The sequence below is a fragment of the Pristis pectinata genome, chromosome 10 (assembly GCF_009764475.1).
Source record: "Pristis pectinata isolate sPriPec2 chromosome 10, sPriPec2.1.pri, whole genome shotgun sequence".
NCBI classification, from domain to species: domain Eukaryota; kingdom Metazoa; phylum Chordata; class Chondrichthyes; order Rhinopristiformes; family Pristidae; genus Pristis; species Pristis pectinata.
This window is the reverse complement of record NC_067414.1, coordinates 25169576-25196775: the sequence shown is the minus strand read 5'-3', so window position 1 is coordinate 25196775 and position 27200 is coordinate 25169576. Positions and strand designations below refer to the sequence as shown.

Genomic DNA, 27200 nt, shown 5'->3' with positions numbered 1-27200 from the left:
GAACTTACCCATAATTTCTTTTTTTTTAATTTTATTTACAGCGTGGTAACAGGCCCTTCCGGCCCAACGAGTCCCCGCGGCCCATTTTAAACCCAATTAACCTAACCGTACATCTTTGCAATGTGGGAGGAAACTGGAGCACCCAGAGGAAACCCACGCAGACACGGGAGAACGTACAAATTCCTTACAGACAGCGACGGGAATCAAACCCTGATCACTGGCACTGTAATAGCATCGCGCTAACCGCTACGCTACCGTGCCGCCCCACCATGCCACAATAATTTCTTATTGTGTGCATTGAAAATAAAATTCAAGTGAATGTTTGTACATTATTTGCAGTCGAGGGGGGCTTATTAAAAGTGCACTGAATGCAGTAGGTGTTGTTTTCCCAGCTTTTTGGTGAAGCTGGTGACTCTCACTAAATTACAGCTCCATTTGCTTTCCAGGACTGCAGAAATATTTCAGGGTTATATCAAATAGGAGAACATTTCAGAGAGTGTTTTTAAAATCACAGAACATAAACACCTTGGAAAGCAATGGATTATGACCTTGATTTTTTTGCTCCTCTTTAACATTTGTCATGTCAAGATCACAATTTGGAGACACCATGAGTAAAGTGAAAGAAAATATTGTCTTTAATCATAGTCCAGATATAAAAATATGTTTGAACAAGGCATCTGGAATTAAAGCTCACCCAATGATCCTGCTGTTGTAGATTCTACATGACTATGACACGTTGAAGTCAAAATGGCCAAGCTACAAATGTTTTCTCCAGCAGTGAGAAAGTAAATCTGAACTAAGTGCAGAAATGCTGTGAATAATCAATATGCCAGGCAGCACATGAAAATAGAGGAATAAAGTGAAGGTTTCAGGTTAATGTGTCCAGGCTCACTTATACCATTTTATTGAGATATTGGATGGAATCTTACCACAGAATGAAGGAGTTCCTTCAGGAAAAGAGACGTACAAAGGGTAAATCAATTGTTGCTATGGACTTAGGCTAGATTGATTACTCCCTTGAAATTTGTAGTAAAACTGACCAGATGAAAGATATACTGGCCATAAAAAAATAAAGCTTAGAAGTGATGATGGGCTTTTAAGTGAATCTAATGAGTGAAAATACAGGTTGAACAGGTGTAAAGGAAAGGAGATGCAGCCAATTTACATGTCAGGACTAGCATGAAATCCTGTCTAAGAATACATGTCAGGGTTCTGCCTAATGTTATTGAGTGCTCCCTGGCATCTGGTAAATGGTTTTCATATAAGATGATCACGTACTCCTATAGCTCTGAGCTTCAGCTCTCTGGGTGTATCCTTTGCATCTGTACTTGGTAACAAGCAAGTGTTAATGTCTCAAGATTTGCTGATGATGGCAGGCACATAATTTCAGCTAATTTCAAGACTTCAAAGCAGCCATGGGCTCATCATTGGCCAGTCAACACCACAATCTTTTCATATTTTTGTTCCCAAATTAAAATTCCCCTTCCCTTGCTATCAGGATTTTAATCTTCATGTGCTGCTCATTTGTCACTGACTTCACCTTCAAATGACAGAGGGTGTCTGCACTTAGAGACCTGGCTAAATTTAACGTGGAAGGAATGAGATCTAGAATGATTTGCTGAGGCAGTTGTCTGAAGGAAGCAAATTTTTCCAGCGTTTGAGCAAGTTACTGGGATTGCATCACGTTGCACCTCGAAAAGGATGGGATAAGGTTAAGGGCAGGGTGTGGTGGTGGAAGTATATACAGTTTTGGAAGTAGGGGTAGGGGTTAATATGTTAGTTACAGATCAGCTGTCTGTTGTACTCCAACCAACTTATTTCTTGGAAAGGAAAACTGGTCAGCATCCATAATGGGAGACTGATTCACAGAAATGTTATTTGCCTGTTGTTGAAATCAAATTTCACCCAAGATTTGCCCCTATTGAAACTAAGTTTTTTTAAACATTCTATTTACATAATCATTGTCGCATTTTAAATTTAATGGAGAATGTTCATTTTCAGAATGCCTCCATATGTGTCTCAAAACATGAAAATAAGCTTATTGCTATACTCACAGATAGAAGCACTTTCCATATGCAGTTTCATGGAATGAACTGAAATCTAAAAGAGCAGCTTGTATGAGGTTTTATAAATTATACATTTAGTCTTTATTTGTCCCTTTAAGGCCCTTCAATCCAGAGACTTCCTTTTGCCTGGTTTGCTTTGCTGATAATTAATTCCAATTTGTGGTCAGTCAAAACTCTTATAAACTCCTGGAAGTGGCAACTTTTACAGACTTCAAGGGAAGCCTGCTAGACAGAACAGATTCTTTCTTCCTACTCTCCATGCACCTCTCTCCTCAGCTCATGTTTGCTTAGGTCATCTGGTTATTGCTCATGGACTATAAATTAAATTTAAGGTACAGCTCAGCAGTGTTCAGATGCCGGCTCTACAACTCTAATCAATGCACTGATAATGTTGTCCTTACATTTATTCTGAATTTCAAAACACCTCACCTCTTTAGCAAAGTGGTCTGATGCTGTAAGTCCTCAGCTGCCAGTTTTCATTATAGTGAAGTGATAGTGAATATAATCTGCAACGAAAACAGAAAATGCTGGAAACACTCAGGTCAGGCTGTACCTGTGGGAAAAGAAGCAGAATCAACATTTTGGGTCGAAGACCATTCGTCAGAACTTGTCAGTATAACCTGCACTCAGGTGGTCGAAGTTTTGGCAGAATTTCCAGCTGAAAAATCCACATTTTGACTATTTACTTGCAGTTTCTTGTAACAAGGAAACACGTATGTGCCCATAGGTAGGTTCCTTCCATGATAATTCAGTTTCTGAGAGACATGGGGAAGGACATGACTGGAAAAAGCACAGTCTCTCTGTCCAGAAATGAATGGGGGTATAAACGGGAATGATATGCACCTACTCTTGGGACATAAACCAGGCATAAAGCATGCCAATTTAAGACTGGGATGGCCTGCTTCCAATTTGCACTGACATTAATCTTACTGGTAAACATAAGGGTATTTTCTTGTAGGCATTTTGGTTTTCTGTCGAAAATAGGTGTGAACCATTTAAATATCTAAATTAGGAGCTCAAAGTCTTCTGCAGATTTCCAGAAAAAAGAGTGTCTGTGGGCCAGCTGTAATGCCCTCCTCACCCAGAATTCTCCAGCAGCCTTTGCACTTGATAAACCAAGCAGGGACCATAAGGATTGGGCTTGCTCCCTCTCCCTGACAGGAGCTCATCCCATTCCATCCCAGTTACAACCAGCACCAAGCCCTCCCTCCCAGAATCACTCAAAGACTGTCGACAGCACAGCATGACATCTGAATCCATGTGGAATAGCTGGTAAAACCTAGCAAAACAAAGGCCTATGTTTTTCTGCCTTTTAAATCATGTAATCACTTAGAAAAGTGAAATGATGTTATGTGAGTGCTAATTAGTCTATATCAGTTATTCTCTTTATTGCAGTTTTATTAAACAATTGCACCAGTGAAATCCAAAGTATACACTCCATTTCCATTAGCAGGCATTAAATATTAAACAGATTGTATTTTTTCTAGAAAGTGGAAAATATCCCTATTATAATTAATATTAAAGCAATCAGTAATAGTATCAATTTATAGCTATGATCAATAGCTATACTACTTCATTGTAAACATCAGAATAGAATGTGTAATGCATAATATTTTCAATATTTCTTTATTATTTTAAACATGATAGATGAGCTAATCTAAAGAAACTGGAATCTTCTTGGTCTTGTTAATTAATACCTTGAAGGTATAACTTTAATGGAGGCTCTTTGGGCATGTATTTATGTAAAGTCTACATTTTTTATTGCCAGTAAAACTTTGCAGTATCATAGTTACATATTTACACTTTTAAACAATTTCAAAGTACAGGTTTTTTAACAATATTTGACAAAGCTATTCACGTTTGATAATTTAGACATACTTCCTCACTGCTGAATAACAAAAAGAGAAGAAAATTTGGCACTTATGGTATGGTGTAATTCAGAAAAGGAGTGAAAGACTGTAGTCCTTGTGATTTGATGCTGGTAATGTTCTCTATGGGAAAAGAGCACAATGTTACCCAAATTACATCTGTTACTTTAAATATTCTATCATGAAGCACTTAATCTGGCAAAATTGCTTCAAACACCAGAATCTTGTAAATATATGCATGTATATTTCCCAAAGCAGATAAAGCAAGGTCAAACAATCTTGAAGCATATCTTAATTTTTTAATCCTATTGCATATATAACCCCAAGATACTTGAGAATAAAAAAATTCTTCCCAAATGGGAGATATTTTGCAGATATATTCTTTGTGAATTATTATTTCTTGTAGTCATTTCAAGTGCTTTTTTTATGAGGGGCATTATTATATTTCGAGGGCATTACTTTATTTTCTGGTACACAGTCACCATTTACTAAGACATTGGAGTTAAGTCGAAAATCTTTAGTTTTTACTTTAGCAGCTTTCTAAAAGGGGGCATAATCAGTTTATGAGCAGCAGCTTATGTGTCTTATTCAGAAACAGTTTCAACAAAATGTGTAATTATTGGTTATATATTTTGAAAGTCTCTGTCAGAAAGGTATCCACTGTTGTCTCTTCTGTTAATTATTTTATCCCAGATTATTAAGGGAGAACATCTTGTATGATTTTCATGTAATATTAATTCTATATATTTGACCTGTGATTCTCAATTGGAGAGTACGATATCAACTTGTATTTCTGTTCCATATTATCAGAAAGAACTCAGAAACTATTATTTCTTAAATTGGCGCTGCGATTATTCTCAAAGGCAATCATGAATGAAAGCATAGCTGATTGTACAAAAGAACTAATATTTTTATACTATTTCCCCTGAATAAAAATGAATAAAGATTGAATAAATGCACTTCTAATATGCTGCCATAAAATGCAAGTATCTTATATCCCTGTATTTTGATTTGTTTTCTATATTTCGGGGACAATTTCATATTAAATTACATATTAATTAATGTAAATCACTTGTTTGTTTTGGCATAAATTGGCATGTTGATTGTCATCTTTTATGTTGCATTATAAGGGTGTTAAACAGGCTGATTTTTTAAAGTATAATGTTAAAAACATGAAGAGGAGAGAGAAATCAATTATTATTTTAACTTGACTGCATGGATATTGTAAAGATTAATCCAAGATTGTGGAAACAATCACTACTCTGTATTGAGTGTCTTGATCTTAATGGCTAGCTCCAGAGATTAGACCATTCTATAATAGGGAACATCAATGTTCTATAAAAGGGAAGATCATTCATGTAATATTGCTTGCATACATGTCACTGTACACGTAATCCTGTGAAAAGTGCACTTGTGCGGCCATCAGGTTCAGACAGGATTAGCCTTTGCTGCGGTGATACCCATTATTTTGGCAGTCTATTAACAATCACAGTTTAGACTCATGGAAAAGAAAGGCTACTTGGCTGAGAACTGAAAGGATCCAAAGTATATAAGACCATATGTCACTCCAGGGCAACACTCCCAAGGCTGTGGAGAAGAAAGTTGAAGCAAGGAAGGAAAAGCCTCCAGATGGCCAAAGAATGGTGCTTGTAAGTTTGTGTGAGGTTGAATGTTGAGACAGATTCTTTATTGTACGTCAGGCATTTTGCATCTTGGTGTCTTGATCGACTTCACATTGTAACCAAGTCCATTCACTATCTGCCACAGTTAGTGGATTCAATTGCCAGCTCAAAAGATGGCATCAATACACAAGATACATAGTCAATGATAATAATTCTTGAAAGCAACTGGTCTTCTTTTCCACTTCAACTGTTCCTTTGTCCTTTGAATCTCTTCTGGGAGCACAGTTGGAGCACCTTATCACCTGACACATCATACGTACTATGGGAACAAACACTTCAGTCGATGCAAAGTCCAAAGTTGTTCCAATCTCCAGCATAATCAGTACAAGTCCTACTAGCGGCACTGATCAGAAACGTATTTCATATTGGTGAAAGTGTTGATAAATGGAGAATCTCCACAAATATTTTATTATGCTGCAGTACGCATTTCACCCACCACAACTATTTTGTCAAACTAAATGTGCTGGAATCTGGGATGGTGAAGCTGTCAAATTCCCTAAAGACCGTGTGTCAAACATGTTTTGCTGGCTGCTATTAAGAATATGCACCCCATCCACGGTGGGCAAGATCTGTCGATCCGTCATGGTGCCACTGGGAGATGAACCCAGGAAACCTCCTTGGGAAGAAATTATTTTCTCAGGGCTGGCTGCCAGTCTGGGAGAAGTGGAAAAATTATATCCATATAAGCCATATGGGCTATGTAGTCTGAAAGTACTGTAGGAGCCCTGGTGGGTCTGATTGGCAGTGTAAGCATTATTTGATGGTGAAGGCATGATGTACTGGAGCTGAGGAGATGATATCCCCGAAATCGGCACTGGCAACCCAGCCTGGTGGCAGTTGAACGCTTCTCCGTCGCTGCCTGATATTGACATGTTCACACTTGCTGTGTTGGCCACACCAATGTAGGAAGGTGTCCTCTGAGTTGCAAATGTTTCACTGCCTGGGCTGGTCAGACGGTTGTAGGTTTCAGCAAGACTACTACTGTATCTGTTGAAGGCCAGGCCTGTGCGGTTGCAGGTCGTGAAGTCTGCTGGGCTCAGGTTGCAGAGTTGGCCACTATTTTGTGCCAGGTGGAAAGCTGGCGAGGAACAGGAAGAGCCAGGCAGACGATGTGTTGGAGCACTGCTTCCTGGACTCTGATGGGTGGTTGAAGGTACTGTACCACCTATTAAGAAAAGCATAGTCTCTTTGCAAAGTTTGATATAGTAAACATCCTTTAAATATCATTGAATATGGAAAAATTTACTAAATCAGTATATGAAAATGGAAGTAACAAGCAGTTTTTTCAGGTTACATAGCTTCCTGCGAACGATTGTCACATGTCTAATGAGTACACATCCTCCTTACCTTTTTTAGCTTTAAAATTGGTTTGACACAGTGGAATGCCATCTACAATGCCAACGAGCATTGATCAGAGGCACAAGTGGTCTACAACTGCACCCTCGGTAAATCAATGAGTTTATTCATTGAACAACTGGGTTGTACAGGCAAGGAGGATCTCTGATCTGTTGCTACAACAGGTGGCATGGTTGTCACTGCTGCTCTACCCTCCTGCCTCTACTCCCCCTTCCCACTACCAAATATCCCCAACCCTGCACTCCTAGCTCGGGAAGTGGATAATCTGCCACTTTCCGAATCTTTCTAGCAACAGATGGTGGTAAGTAGATATCAGGTGAGGACAGTACAAAACCGCTCCTTAGAAAAATTTGTGGCAACTCTTACTGTTCAACCCAATGGTCCTGTACCCTGGCAAGAGTTAGTGCCTTCAGCAAAAGCAGAAATCTACCAAATTTATGCTCATGCTCAGAATGCTGCTATATTTCAATCCAGAGTGGTAAGAGCAACCGTTTAATGTTTTGCTTATCCTGTTAAATTTATCTCATACTTTTGTTTTATTCAAAGCTCCCAATGCCATCATATAATGTTGTTCCAGCTTTTGGACAAAAGCAAGTGTGTATGGTTAAATCACTTCCTTTAGCCAGATGCACACAGTTTGCATCCCCAACCAGAATTTAAGACTTTTACCAAGAACTAGGTATAATGGATTTTATTCATACTCTACTTGATAACATACTGTACATCTAATGCTCTCAATGTGCAGTCACGTCCTTGATTTTGAAACTGGCAGATTGCTCAGCTGATTTTAAAGGGTAGTTATATCCTGAAGGTATCACCAATTTGTTACTTTTAACTTAGACACTGGTGTAAGTCAGGCATAAAAGACTAAATTAATCAATTACAGATTATCTAGCATTACAAAGTGAGATTAATATATTAAGGTATTAGTCTAACTAAAAAAATATTTTTGTTATCAGTTTTATTTGATTTCTTTAGATATTGAAATACTTTTTGTCTGCTTACAGTGATTGAATTTGCCTATTATTATTGACGGAGAAAATGACAGCAAAAAAAAAGCCAAGGTATTACCTTGTTTCTGAATTCCAGGTATATCTTCAAAGCTAAGGGTCCGCAAAGAGGGTCTCCAGAATGCATAGGATTCCACAATAGCCTCTAAACCCATCCTAGGTCAAGAAAATTATGCCATGAGATACATGTTTGATCATTTATGCACAAAGAGTTTAAATAAGTTTATGAATTTGGAAAACTTAATTTGTCAGTTATTTGAAACTAATTTTCAACATTCGAACATTAATAATTACAAGGATTCCTTCAACAATGGAGTAAGAGCCCTGACCTATGTCAATATCCTACATCTTATTATATGAATATCAATTCCATCGGTTGGAGTTGCACGTGTTTAGTGCCAACCCCAGCACTTATTATGTTTTCAAAATATAATTCCTATTTACTCAGTGGTATATATTGTGTGCAAAATAACTTTCAAAATAACCATGCATTAGGAAATAAATCATGTTTGTAAGTTTCAAATGTAAGAGAAGGGGGAGACAGTCCTATAATTAATCAGTGAAGTTTGGCTTGATTTGTTATTATTGATTATTGTTCCAATGAAGGACATATTCTCTTCTGGTCTCAGAGGAACATTCACAAGGCCATTTAAGAAACAAAGTCATTTTAAAATCCGTTCAAAGTAAGAATGGTTGTTCAGGGTTCAAATAACTGCTGGATTTACTTTTTTAAATATTATTTCCTAATTTGATGATATTTTTGAGCAAAGTATGGAATTTTTTAAAAATGTATTTTTATCTTTGCCTCTTGACTAATGGCTAGGGATGCAGTTAATAAAAAAATATAATCTCATTCAATTTTTACAAGTTCTCAATGTTTAAGCAGCATGTTTCGACATATTACTATTTCACCAGGCTTAGCTTTGAATGAAGTCATTCAATGAAATAATTGCATGCTTCCTCCTAATGTGTGGATACAATCCAGCCTTCAGGGCACCATGTCTGTCTATCTAAATAACAGTGGAACAGAATCACTCGGACTTTTCTTTCCAAAACTGAAATGAGAATGAATCACCTTTAATTTTTTCCATTCCATGCTGGTAATTTCATATCCATCAGGAGCCCTTGTTGCAATGTCACACAAATGGTTTAAACATCATATTTAAATGATTGCACCATTCATATGCAAACTTTTCAGACACTCTACTGGATTTTAAAAGGAATATCCTAATCTGTTTTGCCCAAACGTAGTTTGGTTAGCAAAACTGATGTCACACTGATAAATGAAGGATAAATGGAATATGAAGAAGTATCTCCAGGTAACTTAGCTGGACAAAATTAATGTAACCAATGACATTTTCTTGGATGGATTTATAACAGAAATATAAATCAGTATAAGCCAGTTATAATTTAATATAAGCCAATCATAGTTTATTATATATATAATTTAAAAATATAATTAGTGTTTCTTTTGCAATACCTGGTGATAGAGTCATTAAGTCATAATGCACAGAAACAGACTCTTCAGCCTACCATGTCCACACCGACCACTAAGTACCTATCTATACTAATCCCACTTACCAGCACATGGCCCACTATGTTTTGGTGATGCAAATGCTCGTCCAGATGCTTCTTAAATGTTGTGAGAGTACCTGCCTCCACCAACTTCTCAGTCAGTGCATTCCAGATAGCAACTACCCCCTGGGTAAAAAAATTCTTCATCAGATACTCCCTTGAATCTCTTACTCCTCAACTTAAACTTATGCCCTCTGATCTTAGACACCTTTGACATGAGGAAAAATTTCTGTCTATTCTGTCTCAGCTTCTCATAATTTTGTACATCTCTGTCAAGCCTCCTCTGCTCCAAGGAAAACAAACCCAGTCCTTCCAGTCTCTCCTCATAACTGGAACGATCCATCCTGTTGAATCTCCCCTGCATCCTCTCCATTATAATCATGCCCTTCCTATAGTGTGGCAACCAGCACTGGTCTCCCTGGGATATTCATTTGCATTTTCACTTCTGTACTTGACTGTTAAAACAGATGTAAACTGCTTTGCTATATGATGGAAAATAAAATTAAGTTGATGTATATTTGATTTTAGTTTAAATAGGTAAACACTAGGCCAGATTTGGCTATTAGTAAAAACAGTGGAATGACACATTTTAACATGCAAATCAGCCAGCCACTTGCTGTCAGGAAAAAGTAATGGGCATTGCTAATTGTCATATTATTGCCCAATTTATTCCATCCACTAGGTTTGTGAAAAACAAATTGCAGTTTTCATGATGTTGCAATTTCCATTTATCCATTAAATAATCAATTAATTCACTGGAGAAAATTTAGTATATTTACTAACAACATCAGAAATATTGATTCATGGTTAATGATTGCCAATCAACCTCTTTTGCCCAGAAAGTAAACAATTATGTGCTAAATCTCTGTGCTTCAGACCTTCGAAATCCCATACTCAGTTTTATGGAATCTAACAGTCATACCAGAACATACTTCAAACCCTACAAACTAACAACAGCCAACCTCTGTGGGTTGACCACAAGCATGACCAATTACAACCGGGTAAATGAACCGAGTGATAAACCACAGCCTTTGATTTTCCAAGGAAAATGTGGACAACACTCAACTATTAAAGGACAAGCCAAGGAAAGTGTGGTCTTCTGCTCCACTAGTGGAACATGATGAACTGCCCAAATTATGAACTGTGGCCATCCAAGTGAGATGATTGCCCTGCTTGACTCCTGTCCTATGAGATCTATTTCTGGTGGCATCACAACTATTCACAATGCCTTCGCTGAAGCTGTTGAAACAATGATTTCTTCCCCAACCATCTGATATATAATTGGTAGCACTCTCACCTCTGGGATGCAATTTGACCTTACAACCTCTGACTCAGACACTTCAGAGCAAACCTCTACTTAACATTCCACTGCAGTACTGAGGACATGCAGCACTGTCAAGGTGCTGTCCTTCAGATGAAATGTGAAACCAGGGATCCAAGTGGTCTCTTGGTTGCTTCTACAGTTCACAGTCAGAAAAAAATAGCTTCAGCTTCTGTCCTGATACTCTCACGTAGAAGCTTATGGCCTGGATTTTGTTGCCAAATGTGAATGTTCTGCATGGAACTTACTTGGGAATAGTCCGTGGTACATGTTTTGAAACATTCCATTGCTGAATTCACCATGGAATCCAGTGACAAGCTCAGTCTTGCTGAGATTTCCCAGCATTTGTGTTAGGGAAAATCAACTCTCAAATTCTGCACTAGATTAGACCTAGAGCAGGATCCACAACCCCAGAGAAATGAATGGAGAATGTAGGGTTACAGGGAATATTAAAGAGAAGGTAAGTTTCTTTAAAAAAAGGTGGGTTGTTCAAGTTTTAGATAATAAGTGTTTAATGTGTCTTTAGTTTTTTTTACACACTTTAAATGTTCTTGATTTTTTTCTAATTCTTTAGTTCACATTTGATAGCATTTTTAATGTCTTGGAATAGGGGACAGTGTGTACATTATCCAAGTTTCCTGCTGACATGAAACTGGGTAGGACGGTATGCTGTGATGAGGATATTTGGACTCTACAACAGGACACAGATAGATTGAGTGAGTGGGTGAAAACTTGGCAGATGCAATTTAATGTAGGAAAGTCTGAGGTCATGCACTTCAGTAAGAGCAGTCAAAAGTCCAAATGGAGAGAGACTGCAAATGAATGTATTATAGAGAGATCTAGGTGTTCCTGTGCCTGAAACACAGAAGGTTAACATGCAGGTGCAGCAGCTGGGCCTTGGCCTTTATTGTAAGTTTAGACATAGAAAAGTATTGTTACAATTGTACTGGACGTTTATGAGTTGCATCTAGTTAATCGAGTATTGTTTTGTTCCTCATATTATTTAACAAAGAATATAGAACATAGAACATTACAGCACAGTACAGGCCCTTCAGCCCACGATGTTGTGCCGACATCTTATCTTGCTCTAATATCTATGTAACCCTTCCCTCCAACATAGCCCTCCATTTACTAGCATTGCAGTCAGTCCAGAAGAGATTCATTAGGCTAATTCCTATAACAGAGGATCCTCCTATCACGTATGGCTAAAAAAGTTAGATTTGTATTATTTGGGGGAGATTAGAAGGATGACAGATCAACCTATAAGATCCCATGGAAACATGACAGGGTAGATGATGAGATGTTTCCATCATTGGAGAGTCTGAAATTAGGGGATGTAGTGACAAGCTAAGGAGGCAGTCTTTTAAAAAGGACGTGCATAAGAATTTCTTCTCAGAGTGGGCTGTAAAGTTCTGAAATTCTCTACTTTAGAGGGTTCTGGAAGCTGGATCACTGGAAGTACTTAAAGAGGAAGTAGACAATGTTTTGAAGGATTGGGGAATTGAACGCGATGTGGAATTGGCACAGAAAAGGAGTTGAGGTCTGAGGCCTCAGTGATGATCATATTGAATAGTGAGGCAGGCAGATGGCCTACACCGGCCCTTTTTTTTGTGCTCTTATGTAAATGTTTAGAGCCATAGAGTGTTTATGAATATCCAGTGGAAAAAAAGACCCTGACAGCTGAGACAGTCAGCAAAGCTGGGAATGCGGTGATGCTGTCAAAGCTGTCAGAGGACATTTGGGGGTTGGGATTCCCTGGTGTACTACTGAGGGCTCAGCTGTTTCAGTCCTTGGTGCTGGAGTCTGGAAGCTTCGGGCCAACAAGACAGCCCATCTACTTCTGGACCAGATAGCTTTGGGCACTGGGTGATTGTGAGGACAGTTACAGGTGATGGGCCTCGGCTAGCAGTATTTGACCTGATGTTCTTCAATGTTACCAAGCATTACTTGCCAGATCCTCTGTTGCCTTTGGTGCAATGATTTCAATTTGCATTTCCAGCAAGCTAGTGGGCAAAAATTCTTAAAACTTCAACATGCTCATGTCTAACAAATGAGGCGCTGGGATGCCCTGATACCAACCAAACCAAACAAACTCCTAATTCTAACAAACTTCTACAGATGTACTGTTGCAAGTATCCTGACTAGTTGCATCATGGTCTGGTACAGCAATTTGAATGCGCTGGAATGGAAGAAGCTGCAGAGAGTAGTGGACTCTGCCCAATACATCACGGGCACATCCTTCCTCACCATTTTGGTAGTATCTACAGAAGGCGCTGCCTCAAGAAGCCAACATGCATCATCAAAGATCCCCACCATCTGGGCCATGCCATCTTTTTGCAGCTACCATTGGGCAGGAGGTACAGAAGCCTGAAGTCCCACACCACCAGGTTCAAGAACAGCTACTTCCCTTCAACCATTCAGTTCTTGAACTAACCGGCAAAACCCTAATCACTCCAGTTTAGCAACACTATGACCACTTTGATCACTTTGCACTAAAATGGACTTTTATTTTCTTCTAATTGTGTTCTTTCTTGTGAATGCTGGTTATATGTGGGTGGCACGGTAGTGTAGCGGTTAGCATAACGCTATTATAGCGCCAGCGACCTGGGTTCAATTCCCGCCGCTGTCAGTAAGGAGTTTGTACGTTCTCCCCGTGTCTGTGTGGGTTTCCTCTGGGTGCTTTGGTTTCCTCCCACATTCCAAAGACGTACGGGTTTGGAAGTTGTGGGCATGCTATGTTGGCGCCAGAAATGTGGTGACACTTGTGGGCTGCCCCCAGAACATTCTACACAAAAGATATATTTCACTGGGTGTTTCGATGTACATGTGACTAATAAAGAAATCTTATATGATGCTATGTGCCTGTGATGCTGCAGCAAGTAAGTTTTTAATTGCACCTGTGCATACATGTACTTGTGTATATGACAATAAACTCGACTTTGACTTTGACCAGTCCAACACTCTCCAGTCTCACAGGATAAAGCTGCTGATGAATTGTATAGCTGGACAAAACCAATAATCATAGAAAATAATATACAGCTAGAACTGTTTCCTTTTCCATTGGTAGTCCAGAACTGCTTTCTTCTAGTCAGAAGACTGGTCTTCCAAATGCCCAAAGGAAGAGAAAATCAGTGAAGAGCTAAGAATTTGGGCTGAGAGGAGAATTTGTATCACTGGGGTAAGTGACTCGAATAGTTTAGGTGTGGGCCATCAACTGATGATAAGTATTTATGCAAGTAACCAAATGTGATAAGTGAATGACATTTGATTTGAAATTGAGAGGTGAAAGCATAATTTTGAAGAAGATGAAATTTCCAAGACATAAACAAAATGAAGGCTACTTAGCAGTGTTGGAGTCTTGAGGTGACAAAGGAACAGCTACTCATTTAAGCAGGAGCTGTTCAATAGTAGAAGTGACACTACGGGAGATGGAAGTAGGTGTTATTTTTATGATGCTGTTAGCAAAAATATGATAGAAACCTCATCTGATATGTGAACAGAATAACGAGCCTGAAACAATGACGATTACAGGAGATGAGTTCAGTGTCAAATGTATAAAGTTGATGCTGAGGGAATAAAGAAAGTGAATGGCCAAATGAAGTTACAGCAGATTCTGAATCTACATGTGAGAATGTAGACTTATCACACAGAGGCCAGAGGCATGAACTAAATGGCAGAACAATAAAAGCATGACAATCATTTAAAGAAATAATTCAAATTTGCAACTTAAGAAATAAAATAAAACAATGAGCCAACTATCCCTAACATGAAAAGTTAACGAACATTTTAAATTAAAGGAGGAGTCTTAAAATGTTTTCAAAAGATAAAGTAAACCCAAGGAATGCAAAGATTTTAGAATTCAGCAAAGAACAGCAGAGAAAAGCATAAAGATGATAGTAAGTTAATAAGAAATAAAACAGATTGTGATGACTCCCAAAGGAATCTGCAAAGAAGGCAAATAGTTAAAGTAAATGTGGGTCCAAACTACAGTTAGGGGAAACAATATTAAGGAATAAGCAAATGGCAAAGCCATTAAACAATTAATTTCCACCCCTTAATAGTAAAAGACAGACAATATTTTGGAAGTAACAGGGAACCAAGAGTTTAAGAGAATCAGACATTTAAAGAAATTTGAAGCTGTAAAGGAAAACACTGGAGTAATTAATGGGAGTAAAAGCTGCCAAATCCGCTAAACCTGTTTTAAATGAGTTGGGAATAGAGATAGTGGATGAGTTAGTTTTGACATTCCAAATTTTAGAATTGTCTCTATGAATTGGAAGATAAAAGTAACCTTGTTTTTCCAAGATGTAGAGAAAACAATAAGGGACCATGAAGCATGTAGTTTACCCTAGCAGTAGGAAAAATATTACAATTTATTACTTGGCACATATTGGCAGGACATCATTGTAAAAACAAAAAAATGCTAGGAACACTCAACAGCTTAGATAGATTCTGTGGAAAGAGAAACAGAGTTAATGTCTCAGGTTGAAGACCTTTCATCAGTTTTGATGAAGGGTGTTTGACCTGAAACATTAATTCGATTTATCTTTCCAAAACGCTGCCTGGCCTGCTGAGTGTTTCCAACATTTTCTGTTTATACTTCAGGTTTTCAGCATCTGTAGTCTTTTGGTTTTCAATTAAATTTATGAAAGAGAACTAGAGTTTGACAATTTTGTTGTAACTAGAAAGGTAGATAAGGGTAAACCAGTGCTTTTGGATCTAAAAACCCTTTGATACGGTGCCACATAAGAAGATCCACACCAAAGTCTGACCACCAGAGTATCCATTTTTAGTATGATTTGAAGATTATATAAATGGACATGAAACAGTGAGTAGGATTAAAGAGTTTATTCTCGGAATGGCAGGTTGAAGCCAACTTGGTATCACAGGTTCAGTACTTGGGCCTCAGCTAAGCACAAACTATATTGATGATTTTAATGAGAGATTGCATGTAAAATATCCAGGTTTAGTGACAAAACAAAACCAGGTGGAGAAAGGACAGATGCTGCAAAGGAATACAGACCGGTTAATTAAGTGGATGAGAACATGACAGATAGAGTACAAGGTGGAGAAATGATAGTTTTGATGGGAAAAATAGAAACACAGATAACATTTAAATGGTAACAAACTTGCAATTCAGAGGGATCTGAGTGAAATGCCAGAATCACAAAATGTCAGAATTCAGGTATAGCAAGCAATTAAGAAAGCAAATGGCAGGTTAGTGTTTATTACAGAAGGATTCAAGTATAAGGATATCCTACTCCATGTATATGTGATGTGGGTCTGCAGCATTGATGTCCTTATTCATGAAAACATAAATTATATTATAAAGAGCGTTCACTGGACTGATTCTTGAGTTGAGGTGTTTGTGTCTGAGGGGAGATTGAGTAGGATAGGTCTTATTCTCTAGAGTTAAGAAAAATGAGGCAAATTTCATTGAAATGTAAAAAATTCTTAAATCTAAAATGATGTGTCCTGGGAGCATGTTTCCACTGGATGAAGAGCTTATAAACCAAAAACAAGATGCTGGAAGAACTCAACAGGTCAGGCAGCATCTGTGGAGGGAAATGGACAGACGGTGCTTCAGGTTAAGGCCCTTCATCTGGAGTGAAAGATAGAGGGGAGATAGAAAGGGGTGAGGGGAAGGAGTAGAGCAAGAGCTGACAAGCGATAGGTGGATCCAGGTGAGGAGGGGTGATAGTCAGATGGAGGAGGGGAGGGTAGAAATAGTGTCAGAAGCTGGGAGGTGATAGGTGGAAGTGACAAAGGGCTGAAGATGATGGAATATGATAGGAGAGGAAGCTGGAGCATGGAATCTGAAATATTAGTCTGATATGAAAAGAAATTCTTCACTCAAAGATGAATATTCGGAAGTCCTTATTCCAGAAGTATGTTATGTTCAATCAGTGAGTATGTTCAAGTTTTTGGAAACTAAGGAATAGAGACCCTTGGGATGGCATAAGAAGGTTGAGCTAGAAGATCAACAATAATGGGAAAGGTTTGGAATGGCTTACTTCTGTACCGGTTTCTCATGGTCTTATATCAGGTGACAATGGATGAAGTCACTAAAGAGCAGTATGTAGATGAGGAAGCAGATGGCACCAGAATTATATCCTTGGAGATCTCCCAAGGTGACAGTGTAAAGCTAAGTAGTCCATGTATAGAGCTGATCTAGTTCTAATTGGAGGGGGGAACTAAAACTAAAAGTTTGTGAACTTGGGAATCAGCAAGGAAAGTTGGACTAGGGTCAAATGACTGGGGCACTGGTATCATAAATAAGGAAAAGGGGGACTGAAAGATAGACTAAAACCAGACCTGATTTGGTGCTCATACACCAGAAACAGTGGGGCTGAAGGCACCAGAGAGAAAACTGGAGAAGCACTGAATGAATCGTTCTCTTTTCTCTTCAGGGTGATGTGAGAGTAGAAAATGGTTTAGCAGAAGACGATGAGGAAATCAGCCGAGGCGGGCTACATTTATACAGCAGGAGCCCTGTTTTCTTCCTGCGATTGTTCATCTGGCCATTTCCAGAGAACGGATTACAACTGGGATATATGGGAGGATGTCTGGATAAGGAGAAAGCCTTTAACTTAATTCTGAGACAATACCACTCCCGCCCCCCACCCCCCGCCCTCTATTGACTCTCCTCCCCTCCACTAACCAATTGTCACCAGATTGTGGAATGGATGGAGATGAGTGTTTTAAAACCACCATGGATCCAAAAACATTAGCTTTGTTTCTCTGTCCACGGGTGCTGCCTGACCTGGTGAGTATTTCCAGCATTTTCTATTTTTATCGAAGTGTTTTATTGAAAACTAGTTTTCCTTTTACTGAGCATCTTTCCATTGGAGGACTAATTGACAGCAAACAGTCTCAATGTAATTTTGCCGAGAGTGCAAATAACTCGCTGCAGACGGACCAGCGCCTCCAGACCGCGTTAATAGTGCGGGATTCATAGATTGCGGAAACATTCCCAAATATTCTGCCACCAGTGTGAGATTTTCCCAGCGACCGGTCTCAGGGCTTCCCAGCAAAAGTTACACCGAGCACGCAGCGCCCATAGACACAGCGCAATAGCTGGGTCAGGACGTTTGGAATCGCGTTCGTCCCAGTGGGTCAGGTATACTGAGACAGTACCGCCGTCACCGCGACCGCTCTATAGTTGTGAACGAATCTGGCAAAGAATTTAAATCAACGTAATTGGCCCACGTTTAACCGGACCACGGCCGTGAAAGGTGCCAAGCAGGTAATCAAGAAAGTCGGGCTAGATATCCGCTTGCCAATATTTCGTTGCGATACAATGGTTTTCACACTACCTTTATAAGGGGATCATAGGCGTTTTGCAGGAAGCTACAATAAAAAGTTTATTGGGTGGACGGGCTCAAACATCATGCTTCATTTTCCTCAGTAATAGGAGCTTTTGCGTTCTAGTTAGTGTCGAGATAAAAGTCGCCTCCCGGAGAGATGTTGCTAAGGCGATAATTTACACAAGATGTCTTGAACTTTTCCTATTTTATCACTTGCCGCGCTTGCGCTATCAAATAGCCAAGTTTGTTTAGCAGATAAAATCGTCTTTTTCCTGTACTTTCCAAGAGACCAGAGTCTGGTCCTTTTTTTTCAATTTTTAAACTTTAAACATAGGAATCCGACTGAAAAAGCACTGCAGCGCTGATCTCTGCCGCTAAATCTCTGCCCTTGCCGTGCAAGCTCTAAGTACTTCAGTGTAAGGAAGGCGTGGGAAGTGTGAGGTCGGTTTGAAACTTTACTGCAAACTCAAGGCTTTAATATCGTGAGCGGCACCCAGTGTCAGCACCCAGATTTCACATAACTCCTTCGGGGAATGAAATGAGTTTACCTGTTGCGTCCGGAATCGCGGAACCCCTTCGCAAACGGATTTCGGTCAATCTTCAGCCTGGTGATCTGAGACAGAATTGGGATTGGCATTAGAGGATCATCATTCCTAACGTTTTGGTTTGAGTTTGCACCCTGCTACATAACGCTGCTGTTAATAAATGAAAACGAGTCACCTTCTTTCATCTAATTACTACAAGCAGCCGACGGAACATTGGCCGCCTTGATTTTTCTACTCCCCTCACGCACTCTAACGTATCCCCACCCCTAGAACTCGCAACCCTCTCTCTCTCTCTCCTCCACCGCCCCCCCCCTTTTCCCAGTTCTGACGAGCAGCCGTAAACTCGAAACCGTTAACTTTCTTTTTCCACAGATGCTACCTGACCTGCTGAGTTATTTTTTTTCCCGCCTTGCCTGTTACTGTTCACTTGATGAGCAATTTCTAACAGTTATACTATTAACTGATGTCAACTGAAATCACACCAGAAACCCGACGGACAAATTACATCAGACATAAATTTAAATCACTCTAGCATTCTTGCCGCATCAAAATCAAAACAGCTGTTTAAGAAAAAAAATTACTGGACACAAAATTACCTAAATATTACAAGTTATCAACGAAAATTAAAAATGCGGGTAAATGTGTAATTTGGTAGCTGGAGTGTGGACTCCGTTTACACAGCCGTTCTGTAAATATTTGCAATCAAAAGAAAATGAATGGAGATGGCAAGAAACCATCTAAGAAAGAGGGAGAAAGGATCAGAGCGTACCCGGAGAGCATTCGCACCGGTCGCCTGATTACTCGGTGGGAAGGGTGCCGGGGGTAAGGGTGGAATTTGCCGATCGCCTCCTACCTGCTGGTTCTGGTAGGCGGTCACTGTAGTGAAGACAGTTTCCGAGAAGGAAAAATGCTTCACCCCGTCTCCTCTTGGGATGGGTTTGACCGGAGACAGCTCCTCTCCACACTCCTTCCGAATGATGTGCACCCGGGGCTGGTACTTGTGCATCGAATGCAAAATAATCTGTTCCAGCAACAAGCAAACGAGATGGTTAATTTAGGGTGGACTCAAGCAGGAAGTCGTCGGCGCTTCATCGTTCGTGACCCATTGGGCAATATCCCTGGGTGGTTAAATGATTTTAAGAATGGGGGGGGAGGGGGGATGCTCTTTTCGGAATCAAGGATTTCGTTCAACGTTGCGCTCAGACCAAAACTTCTCCAGTGCGTTTCTCTGAAATAAACCAAGAGTCTTTTGCAAGTAGGTCCCTGTAATTATTCGTTCGTGCTGAAGTTTGGTTTTACCGTTTCCGTTCCATAGCACCGGTAATGCACACATCAGGCTGATGCCGATGGTTTGTTATAAATCCAGACTTGGATTCCCTGTTGGTAATGAAACGATGTGTTCGATCAGGCATCCGGGGTAACGGGGCATTAAGTACAACTGTAGCTCGGTACCCAGTTTTTTTTTTGCGTTCACTTGCACCGAGCTACCGGTTCATACACGTAACCTCCTCAAAAGAATTATATTTTAATTTAATGCTCTGTTTTATTTTTCAAATACTTATCAGCGCATTAAAATGATGACCGTTTTGTTAACTTTACATTGCAGAATCGCAAACCTGGATGGGAATCCGACAGCCAGAAAGTAAAAGTCCTTAGTTCTCAGGCTCAGTGCCGGTTACAAAATGCGACATGTTATTTTATTACTGAACAAAATCATCCAGCCGCCTTCAACAAGACCGCCGTAAATCAAGTGGAAAGATTTTATCAATCGCACTTGTGCTGCAAGACTGGTAGGTGGAGCGGAGAGCCACTGATGTAGCGTGAACGCGACAGGAGGACCGCTGAATACTGATCGTGGCGCAACGCTCTCGGTTGTAAAGTTTGCACCGCTCCCATTGAACTATAATAAACCGAGGGAACGTTTTGAACGATACTTTCGTGCAGGAGAAGCTGGTTCTGAAAGCTCTCGCACTCCACAACGGCACTTGCAGCAACCAAAGTGTAACAATTAAAAGTCAGATTCGCATTGATGCAAACTAGCAATCCCGAGACTAGGACTAATAACCCAGAAGACGTGATCTTGAGAATTTTAACTTGAATTATTTTAAGTTATTTTAAATTATGTAAATTTAAAGAACTGGTTGCCAATTGCAAAAACAAAACTTGTTCATTTGGGAGGAAAACCTACCGCTTTTATCCAATCTGGCCTACATGTGGTTGATCCTGAACTAGCCTATTAAACCACGCAGTTGTATCAAACTGCTGCAAAGGACTGCAGCTGTTCAAAAGGGTCCACCACAACCTTCCCAGAATAACTACGGATTAGTAGCAAATCCCGTCCTCACTATCGATGCCCGCATTCCCAGAATAATGCATGTCTTTTTTTTATTATCTTAGCGATATAAATCAGAATAGCAGCCCGCTTTCAGTAATACGATGTCTTCATATTTAGACTCGGATTGCCCGTTTACCCCTCCCCCTCCGTCTCCTGACAGCACCACTGTGACGCCCTCTGTGCCGGCTGCCAGCTTCAACCAGGCAACCGCGGCCCGAGCTCCCCGTTTAAGAGGAGCACTCAGATTCAGATTCAGAATCGGGTTTCTTATCACTGACCTATATGTCGTGAAATGTGTTGTGTTGCGGCAGCGGCAGCACAGTGCAGAGGCAGAAAAAATACTATAAATTTCAGAATAAATAAATAGTGCAAGAAAGAATAAAGAAGTAGTGTTCATGGTTCATGGAAGACTGCATAAAATGGAACCAACTTGCTAACAGTGGAAATACAAATCAGAAAATATTGTAACCACCACTGTGGGTTTCGGTAAAGTTGTTTTAAGAAGTCAGAGCCTGAATATATATAGAATTGTTCATGTAAATCGCACATTTCTCTGGCAAGATTGCATTAATTTTTCAACGATTAAATAATTTACTTTGCGATAATGTGTAGGATATTCCTTGATGTGTTTATCGTCCATGCGTTAAAGTAAGTTCTCAAACTTCCAATATTTCTTATCCTGATTTTTGCCTGTCACATTTGTTTGCAGATTAAATAACCTAAATAGTTGATCCTAAATAGTTATTTATCCTTTTTTTAAAAAAATAGGTTGGATATCCATTTAATGAGCCTAGCCTTGCTTAAACAAACATGTTCGCTAATCTGAGGCCATCTCATAAAGTTCGAGGTGGTTTTAAATAAACTCTGCCGAGAGGAGGCGTCAAGGACAGCGGCAGCAACCGTGCGCCAGATTTATTTACTGGCTTTAAAAAAGTGCAAGGAGACATTTGCCTTCAATCGATTTCGGAATTACTAGGTCGATTTGTGTTTTTTAAAGAATAAGCAGTTTATCCCCGGTGGCTTTGAACTGATCTACGAATTACGAGGAAACAAAGTCTGTTCGGCAGTTACACAGAAGAGGAAGCGGAGAGGACGGGCAGTGGGCACTCACATGTCCCTGGTCATCCAGCTCGTTGTTGGTGAGCTTGAGCTTGTCGAAGCTGATGACTTGTCGCATCCAGGTGTCTCCCGAGGCTGGAGAGTCTGGGTGGATGTAAACCCGAGGAGGGACCGGTGAATCAGCATTTCCAGCCACCATCCACTTCGAGCTGTGGTACACGTACCTGCGTCAGGGGGGATGTCAGAACAAGAGTCAGAGAGCCGTACAGCATGGAAACAGCTCCTTCGGCCCACCACGTCCAAACTCTCATCGAGGAAATTATAATTACACATGATCAAACATCTTCCCTATTTTTCTTTTCGACCTTGCAATTTGTCATTATTAAAATTATCACGAAATATTAGGCAAAAAAACAAAAGCCCCGTTAAAAGCAGTCCAGATATAAAACCTTTTCAGCTCGCCCGAAAAGAAGCATATATATCTAATCGTCATCCGAGATTTCATACCTCATTGTCGCCTTTTATTAGTGTCTGGGCTTCTGATTAATTAAACTTAGTGATTTAATATCCAAAGGGCAATGTTAAGATGTATAGAAGGGTTATGAAGAAGACGTTCATTACTGCTCATAGTTGCAACCGACAACAGAGGCTGAGATTAATTACTGGAAGATGTGAATTGATGCCTGCATGCATGCTGCTGCTTGGAGTCAGAGAAGGAAATATAAGGGTACCCGTTAATGTGTATTACTGGAGGTGATCTTATAATAAAGACTGAAAGTATACAATGTTGTTAGCGACCACCACTATCCGAGATGTGGTTCTGGTTAGAAGCATGGATGGTGAGGGGTGTGCACAGTGGTTGAAAGATGTACATCAATCCTGCGAGGAAACACCGAGAGAGATGCATCCTAATGCCGGAGGACTGGTATCATTGGAGGTGATTTCTCACTGTTTATTTCTTACTTTCCGTTGCGTTTTGGGAATGATCATGGGCGTCACCGTGCGAGCCGGGTGGAAGAGCAAAACGGCCAGCTAGCAACTTTGGGAATTTGGACAAGGCTTCTTTTCCCACAACTTATTTGTTCTGATTTATGCCCAACAGCACACGGAGAATTTGGCCCCTGTCGGCTCTCCCAGGTATATCCAGCGCTGTTCTATGCATTGATCTGCATCTATTCAATCGCGTCTTCTAAACAGATTCCCGACAGTACAAAACCAATAATTACTTAAAATCTTGACGTTGGTTGAATGGGCGTTTTACTGTTTTAGTTCGCAGTTTCATTTAGCACCAGACTCATAAAGGCACGAATTCCGACAAATAGCGGCGACCGCGCTCTCTCCCCTTCTCTCTCACACACACACACTTAGAGGCACCGCTCTGAATTTTGAACTGGTTACCTGTAACGCTTATTATCCACTGGAATGATGTCCATGGCGATATAATACTGTTGATGGGGATCCAGGCCAGTGATCTTAACCCGCATAGCTGGGAACATTCGTCTGGAATCGATTTTTTTTAAAAGAATGAACATAACAACATTAAGGAAGGAAATAATCAAACATATCGTATCCAGCAATTGTTGATAGTGTAGACCGCGCTAGATCGGACACGAGACCTTGAGCTGCAGAAAGAAAAAAGCGAGCAAATGACAGCAAAACCAGCACCCGCCGCTCTAAACGGGGGAAGGGGCCAATTTAACCGCAGCGAACGGACCCAAAACATTGCTTTACAAATAACAATCCCCATTCAGTCTGTGCAGGATACTGATCAAATCAATCGAGCTTCGTGAACAGATGAACAACAAAAAAACTTCTAACATATGGGTTTCCCTGATACAAAATTGTAGTTTTCCCTTTCCAATCCGCAACGAAGCTTTTTTCAAACGTTTACAGGCGGACACATGTGGGTTTAATCACAAACGAATCTGAAATGTGCGTTTCTTGATACGTAATAAATAACATAAACTTCAGTGCAATATCAAGCGAAATGGGGTGCATTAAAACAATTCAAAACAATCAGGAGACCGAAAGAGAAAGAGTTAACACTGACAGTTTGCAACGCATTCCATATAATGAGGGATCAGCATTTTACGTCTAACTTGCAACTCACCACCAAACAAAAAAAAAGTGCAGCTTGACTGAGAGGCGTTTCGCGAGCCGCTGTCAGACTGACCTTCCCGCCTTGGTGATGATCATCTCCGTGCCGATATCGTGAAACCTTTTCCACAGGTCAGCACCTTGGAGCTCGGCATGAATGTCCTCTCGAGAGGTGCCGCACTTGGGCGGTACATAGGCCTTAGTGACTATTGGTGGGGAAGGAGACTGCAGTACATCGTCCCCGTTCAGAACTAAAGCACAAGGGGAAAACATGAAACACACGACAGGACTAAGATTATGCTTAGATGCAAATTTTAAAAAATGCTACAGTAAAAAGTTAATTCTATGAAGGACATTTTAAATGCATATATATCTTAATTGCATTTGCAACCCAGAGACGAGTATAATGCAAATAATTCGGTTGATTTATTAGCAACTAACGGGTGGCTAACGTTATACATTTTATAATCTGAAACTGATGGTTGTGAGAGTAAAAATAAAACAAATTTCCCTTGATGAAAACTTAACCGAAATCCAGCGCCAAAATAGCAATCCAGCGTGTAACCGGGGAGATTCCCTTATTTTCACCGGCGTGGGGGAAACACGGGCAGATGGGGCGCTAACTAACGTGCGGCAACTCACCCGATCTTTCGCTGTAGTCTGTGCCACAGTTTCTCTCGTCGTCCGAGCTCCTGTCCTTCCCCGACGCATTCACAGGCTGGCTTGTTGTTACATCTTTTATCTCAACACCATTCAGGCAGCGATCGTCCAGTTTCCTCTTTTTCTCTGCTCCGATCAGCGCTTCCACTGAAAAAGCATGAGCTTTCAAACTCATTGTGGACGGCGATCTCCTCTTCTCAGCCATTCCACGTCGGGCTCTGGTGTGTATGTGTGTCGGAGACAGCTTTTTTTTAAAGAATTTTCTTTTCCCCAAACTCCCAGACGGAATCCAGTGTGCAGATTATTGCTGGAAAGAGATATCAGTGGGCTTTGAGAGTGGCGGAGAGAGAGGGAGAGAGAGAGAGAAAGAAACGGGGGTTCCGTCTCGTCCAATGGGCCGGATGGAGTGACATGGACTGGGCACACCGCGGGTGGACTCTGAGCGCAATTAGGGCTGGTAATTGAATTTTGTTGCCTTGATCTGTCAGCACTTACAAGCAGGAGAGCGGTGGACATACTTCACCCGTCCAGCTCCACGCGTGTCAGTTACAGGCGGCAGGAGGCGGGGACCTGTCAATCACGCCGCTAGCGCCCTATCCGCTGGCGGCGATTGTCCTCATGGACCAATGTGAGCACACACCTAATTATCATTTTCTACTTTTGTCCGAATATGGGACATGGTCTCAGCATCAGTCAACAGGTTTCTGCTCCACTGTAGTCCGCTTTTTGGGAGTGTTCTAATGGGTTTAACAATTCAAGGAAACATTACTTTTACTTCCCCTTAAGTCTCCGACGGGAGCGGTTCGATAGCGCGGGACACAGTCTTAGTCATTAATACAAGTAAAAAAAAACATTGCACTGAAGCAAAGAATCAAATAAATCCAATAACAAGAACAGAATTCTAGTTGGGTGACAGACAAAGGGATAAACTTCTTGTTCAATGGTTAACAGCGAAGCCTCCTAAAATGACACATGCCGATTAGCATTTTTTTTTGTTGAAATAATTTACACTGGGGTTAAAAAAGATCCAGGTAAGAATTAAGAAGAATTTCATTCTGTGACAAGTGACATGTCCAGCGATGCCAGAAGGTTGATTTTGTTTTAATTGTAGACGTATATTGAGTGAGTGGCAAGTATATTGCGGGTAGTGAATCATCGGCAGATGCATAGCGGGACATCTTTACAGAATAACGTAATGTGTCAAAATATGTCAACAAGTCCTAATATGCGAAGCAATAAATGCTAGTGGTAAGTCAGTTATCAGAAAAATACGTCAGATTAACAAAAGGTTTCCTCTGGTCCAGCAATACGGTTGTACTTTAAAAAAAAACAGCTGGTATTTATGTGTTCCACGGAGAAGGGACGAGTTTAAAAAATGTATGTGTACAATGATCTAAATTAAAACCAGTAACGAGGCAGAGAGTTTGCCAAGCCATCCGTTGATTTTCTACACGCCGTCCCGTCCTCAGTACATGAACTCTGCAAACGGCAAAAGCAAAATCCTGATCCATAAAGAGACCAAAAAAATTTGCTTTGACACCATTCAGTCATTAATAACTTTCACCGTGTCGCAGTTGCAGCACAGCTTAACATAACCGCATCTTGCAGGAGACATTTCAGTAACTATTGTTCAAGAAGTTCCCATAATGTAATGCTTAAGTCGCTTCAGCTGGACCCAGATAATGTTACAGTTATCCAAATCAGACATATCGGAATTTAATTCAGGTTGTTAGTTGGAGTCCGATAACTCGATAAGGGTAGAAACATCTTAATGTGTCTGTGAACATTTCCAGTTGTCTTACACTGTGCCGGATAAGTTTACAACACATGCTATACGATCATGATGCCTGTGCTGGCTCCTTGTTAAACTGCTCTCACTGCCGTCCTCTCTCGCAGTATATTTCACTATGTATACTCTGTTCTCTTAAAAAGACGCGAGGTCTCCGCCGCAGTTATTTCCCATGGCAATGCCTGCTCTGCTGAATTTCTGCAAAGGGGCATTTATCCTAAACTCTCCTCTCACTCTGGTAATGTTCCTTGTAAATTCATGACTCTCACAACCCACCTACCTTTGCATACTCCTCAACCTATTTCCCCCCACCCCTCCCTTTAAGCGATTTCCAGGCGCTATGGGAAAAAAGTAGCATGTACATTGTACATACATCGCACATATGAAATTGATTTGAAAGACATTTTGCGCAATATTAAAAGAAAGAATTCTTTCAAATAAGTTTTCTTTCTGAAGGGAGACCAATAATTGTTTGCGAATACAATTAACTGTAATAAACTGAAGCTCTTTAAGTTTTTTGTATACTCAAG

The 27200-nt window shown here is 40.3% G+C and overlaps 1 protein-coding gene across 1 annotated transcript; it reads right to left on the bottom strand.

The window, feature by feature from the left end:
• Nucleotides 1-3593: 3593 nt before the first annotated feature.
• tbx18 (T-box transcription factor 18) lies at nucleotides 3594-25287 on the bottom strand. The gene is made up of 8 exons (XM_052024439.1): nucleotides 24864-25287; nucleotides 24298-24472; nucleotides 23523-23624; nucleotides 22177-22348; nucleotides 19584-19751; nucleotides 18734-18798; nucleotides 8044-8138; nucleotides 3594-6781 (listed from the first exon to the last, which is right to left on the bottom strand). The coding sequence occupies exons 1-8, from the start codon at nucleotides 25084-25086 to the stop codon at nucleotides 6066-6068; spliced, it is 1716 nt and encodes a 571-aa protein (XP_051880399.1). The 5' UTR covers nucleotides 25087-25287; the 3' UTR covers nucleotides 3594-6065.
• Nucleotides 25288-27200: the final 1913 nt, after the last annotated feature.

Excerpts from the sequence above, each read along its gene's own strand:
- tbx18 (XM_052024439.1), bottom strand. The coding sequence starts at position 25,086 with ATGGCTGAGAAGAGGAGATCGCCGTCCACAATGAGTTTGAAAGCTCAT. Across the intron at positions 22,349-23,522 it reads GTGGATAATAAGCGTTACAG|GTACGTGTACCACAGCTCGA; the intron begins GTAACCAGTTCA and ends CCCCTGACGCAG. Across the intron at positions 18,799-19,583 it reads CCGCCTACCAGAACCAGCAG|ATCACCAGGCTGAAGATTGA; the intron begins GTAGGAGGCGAT and ends ATTCTGTCTCAG.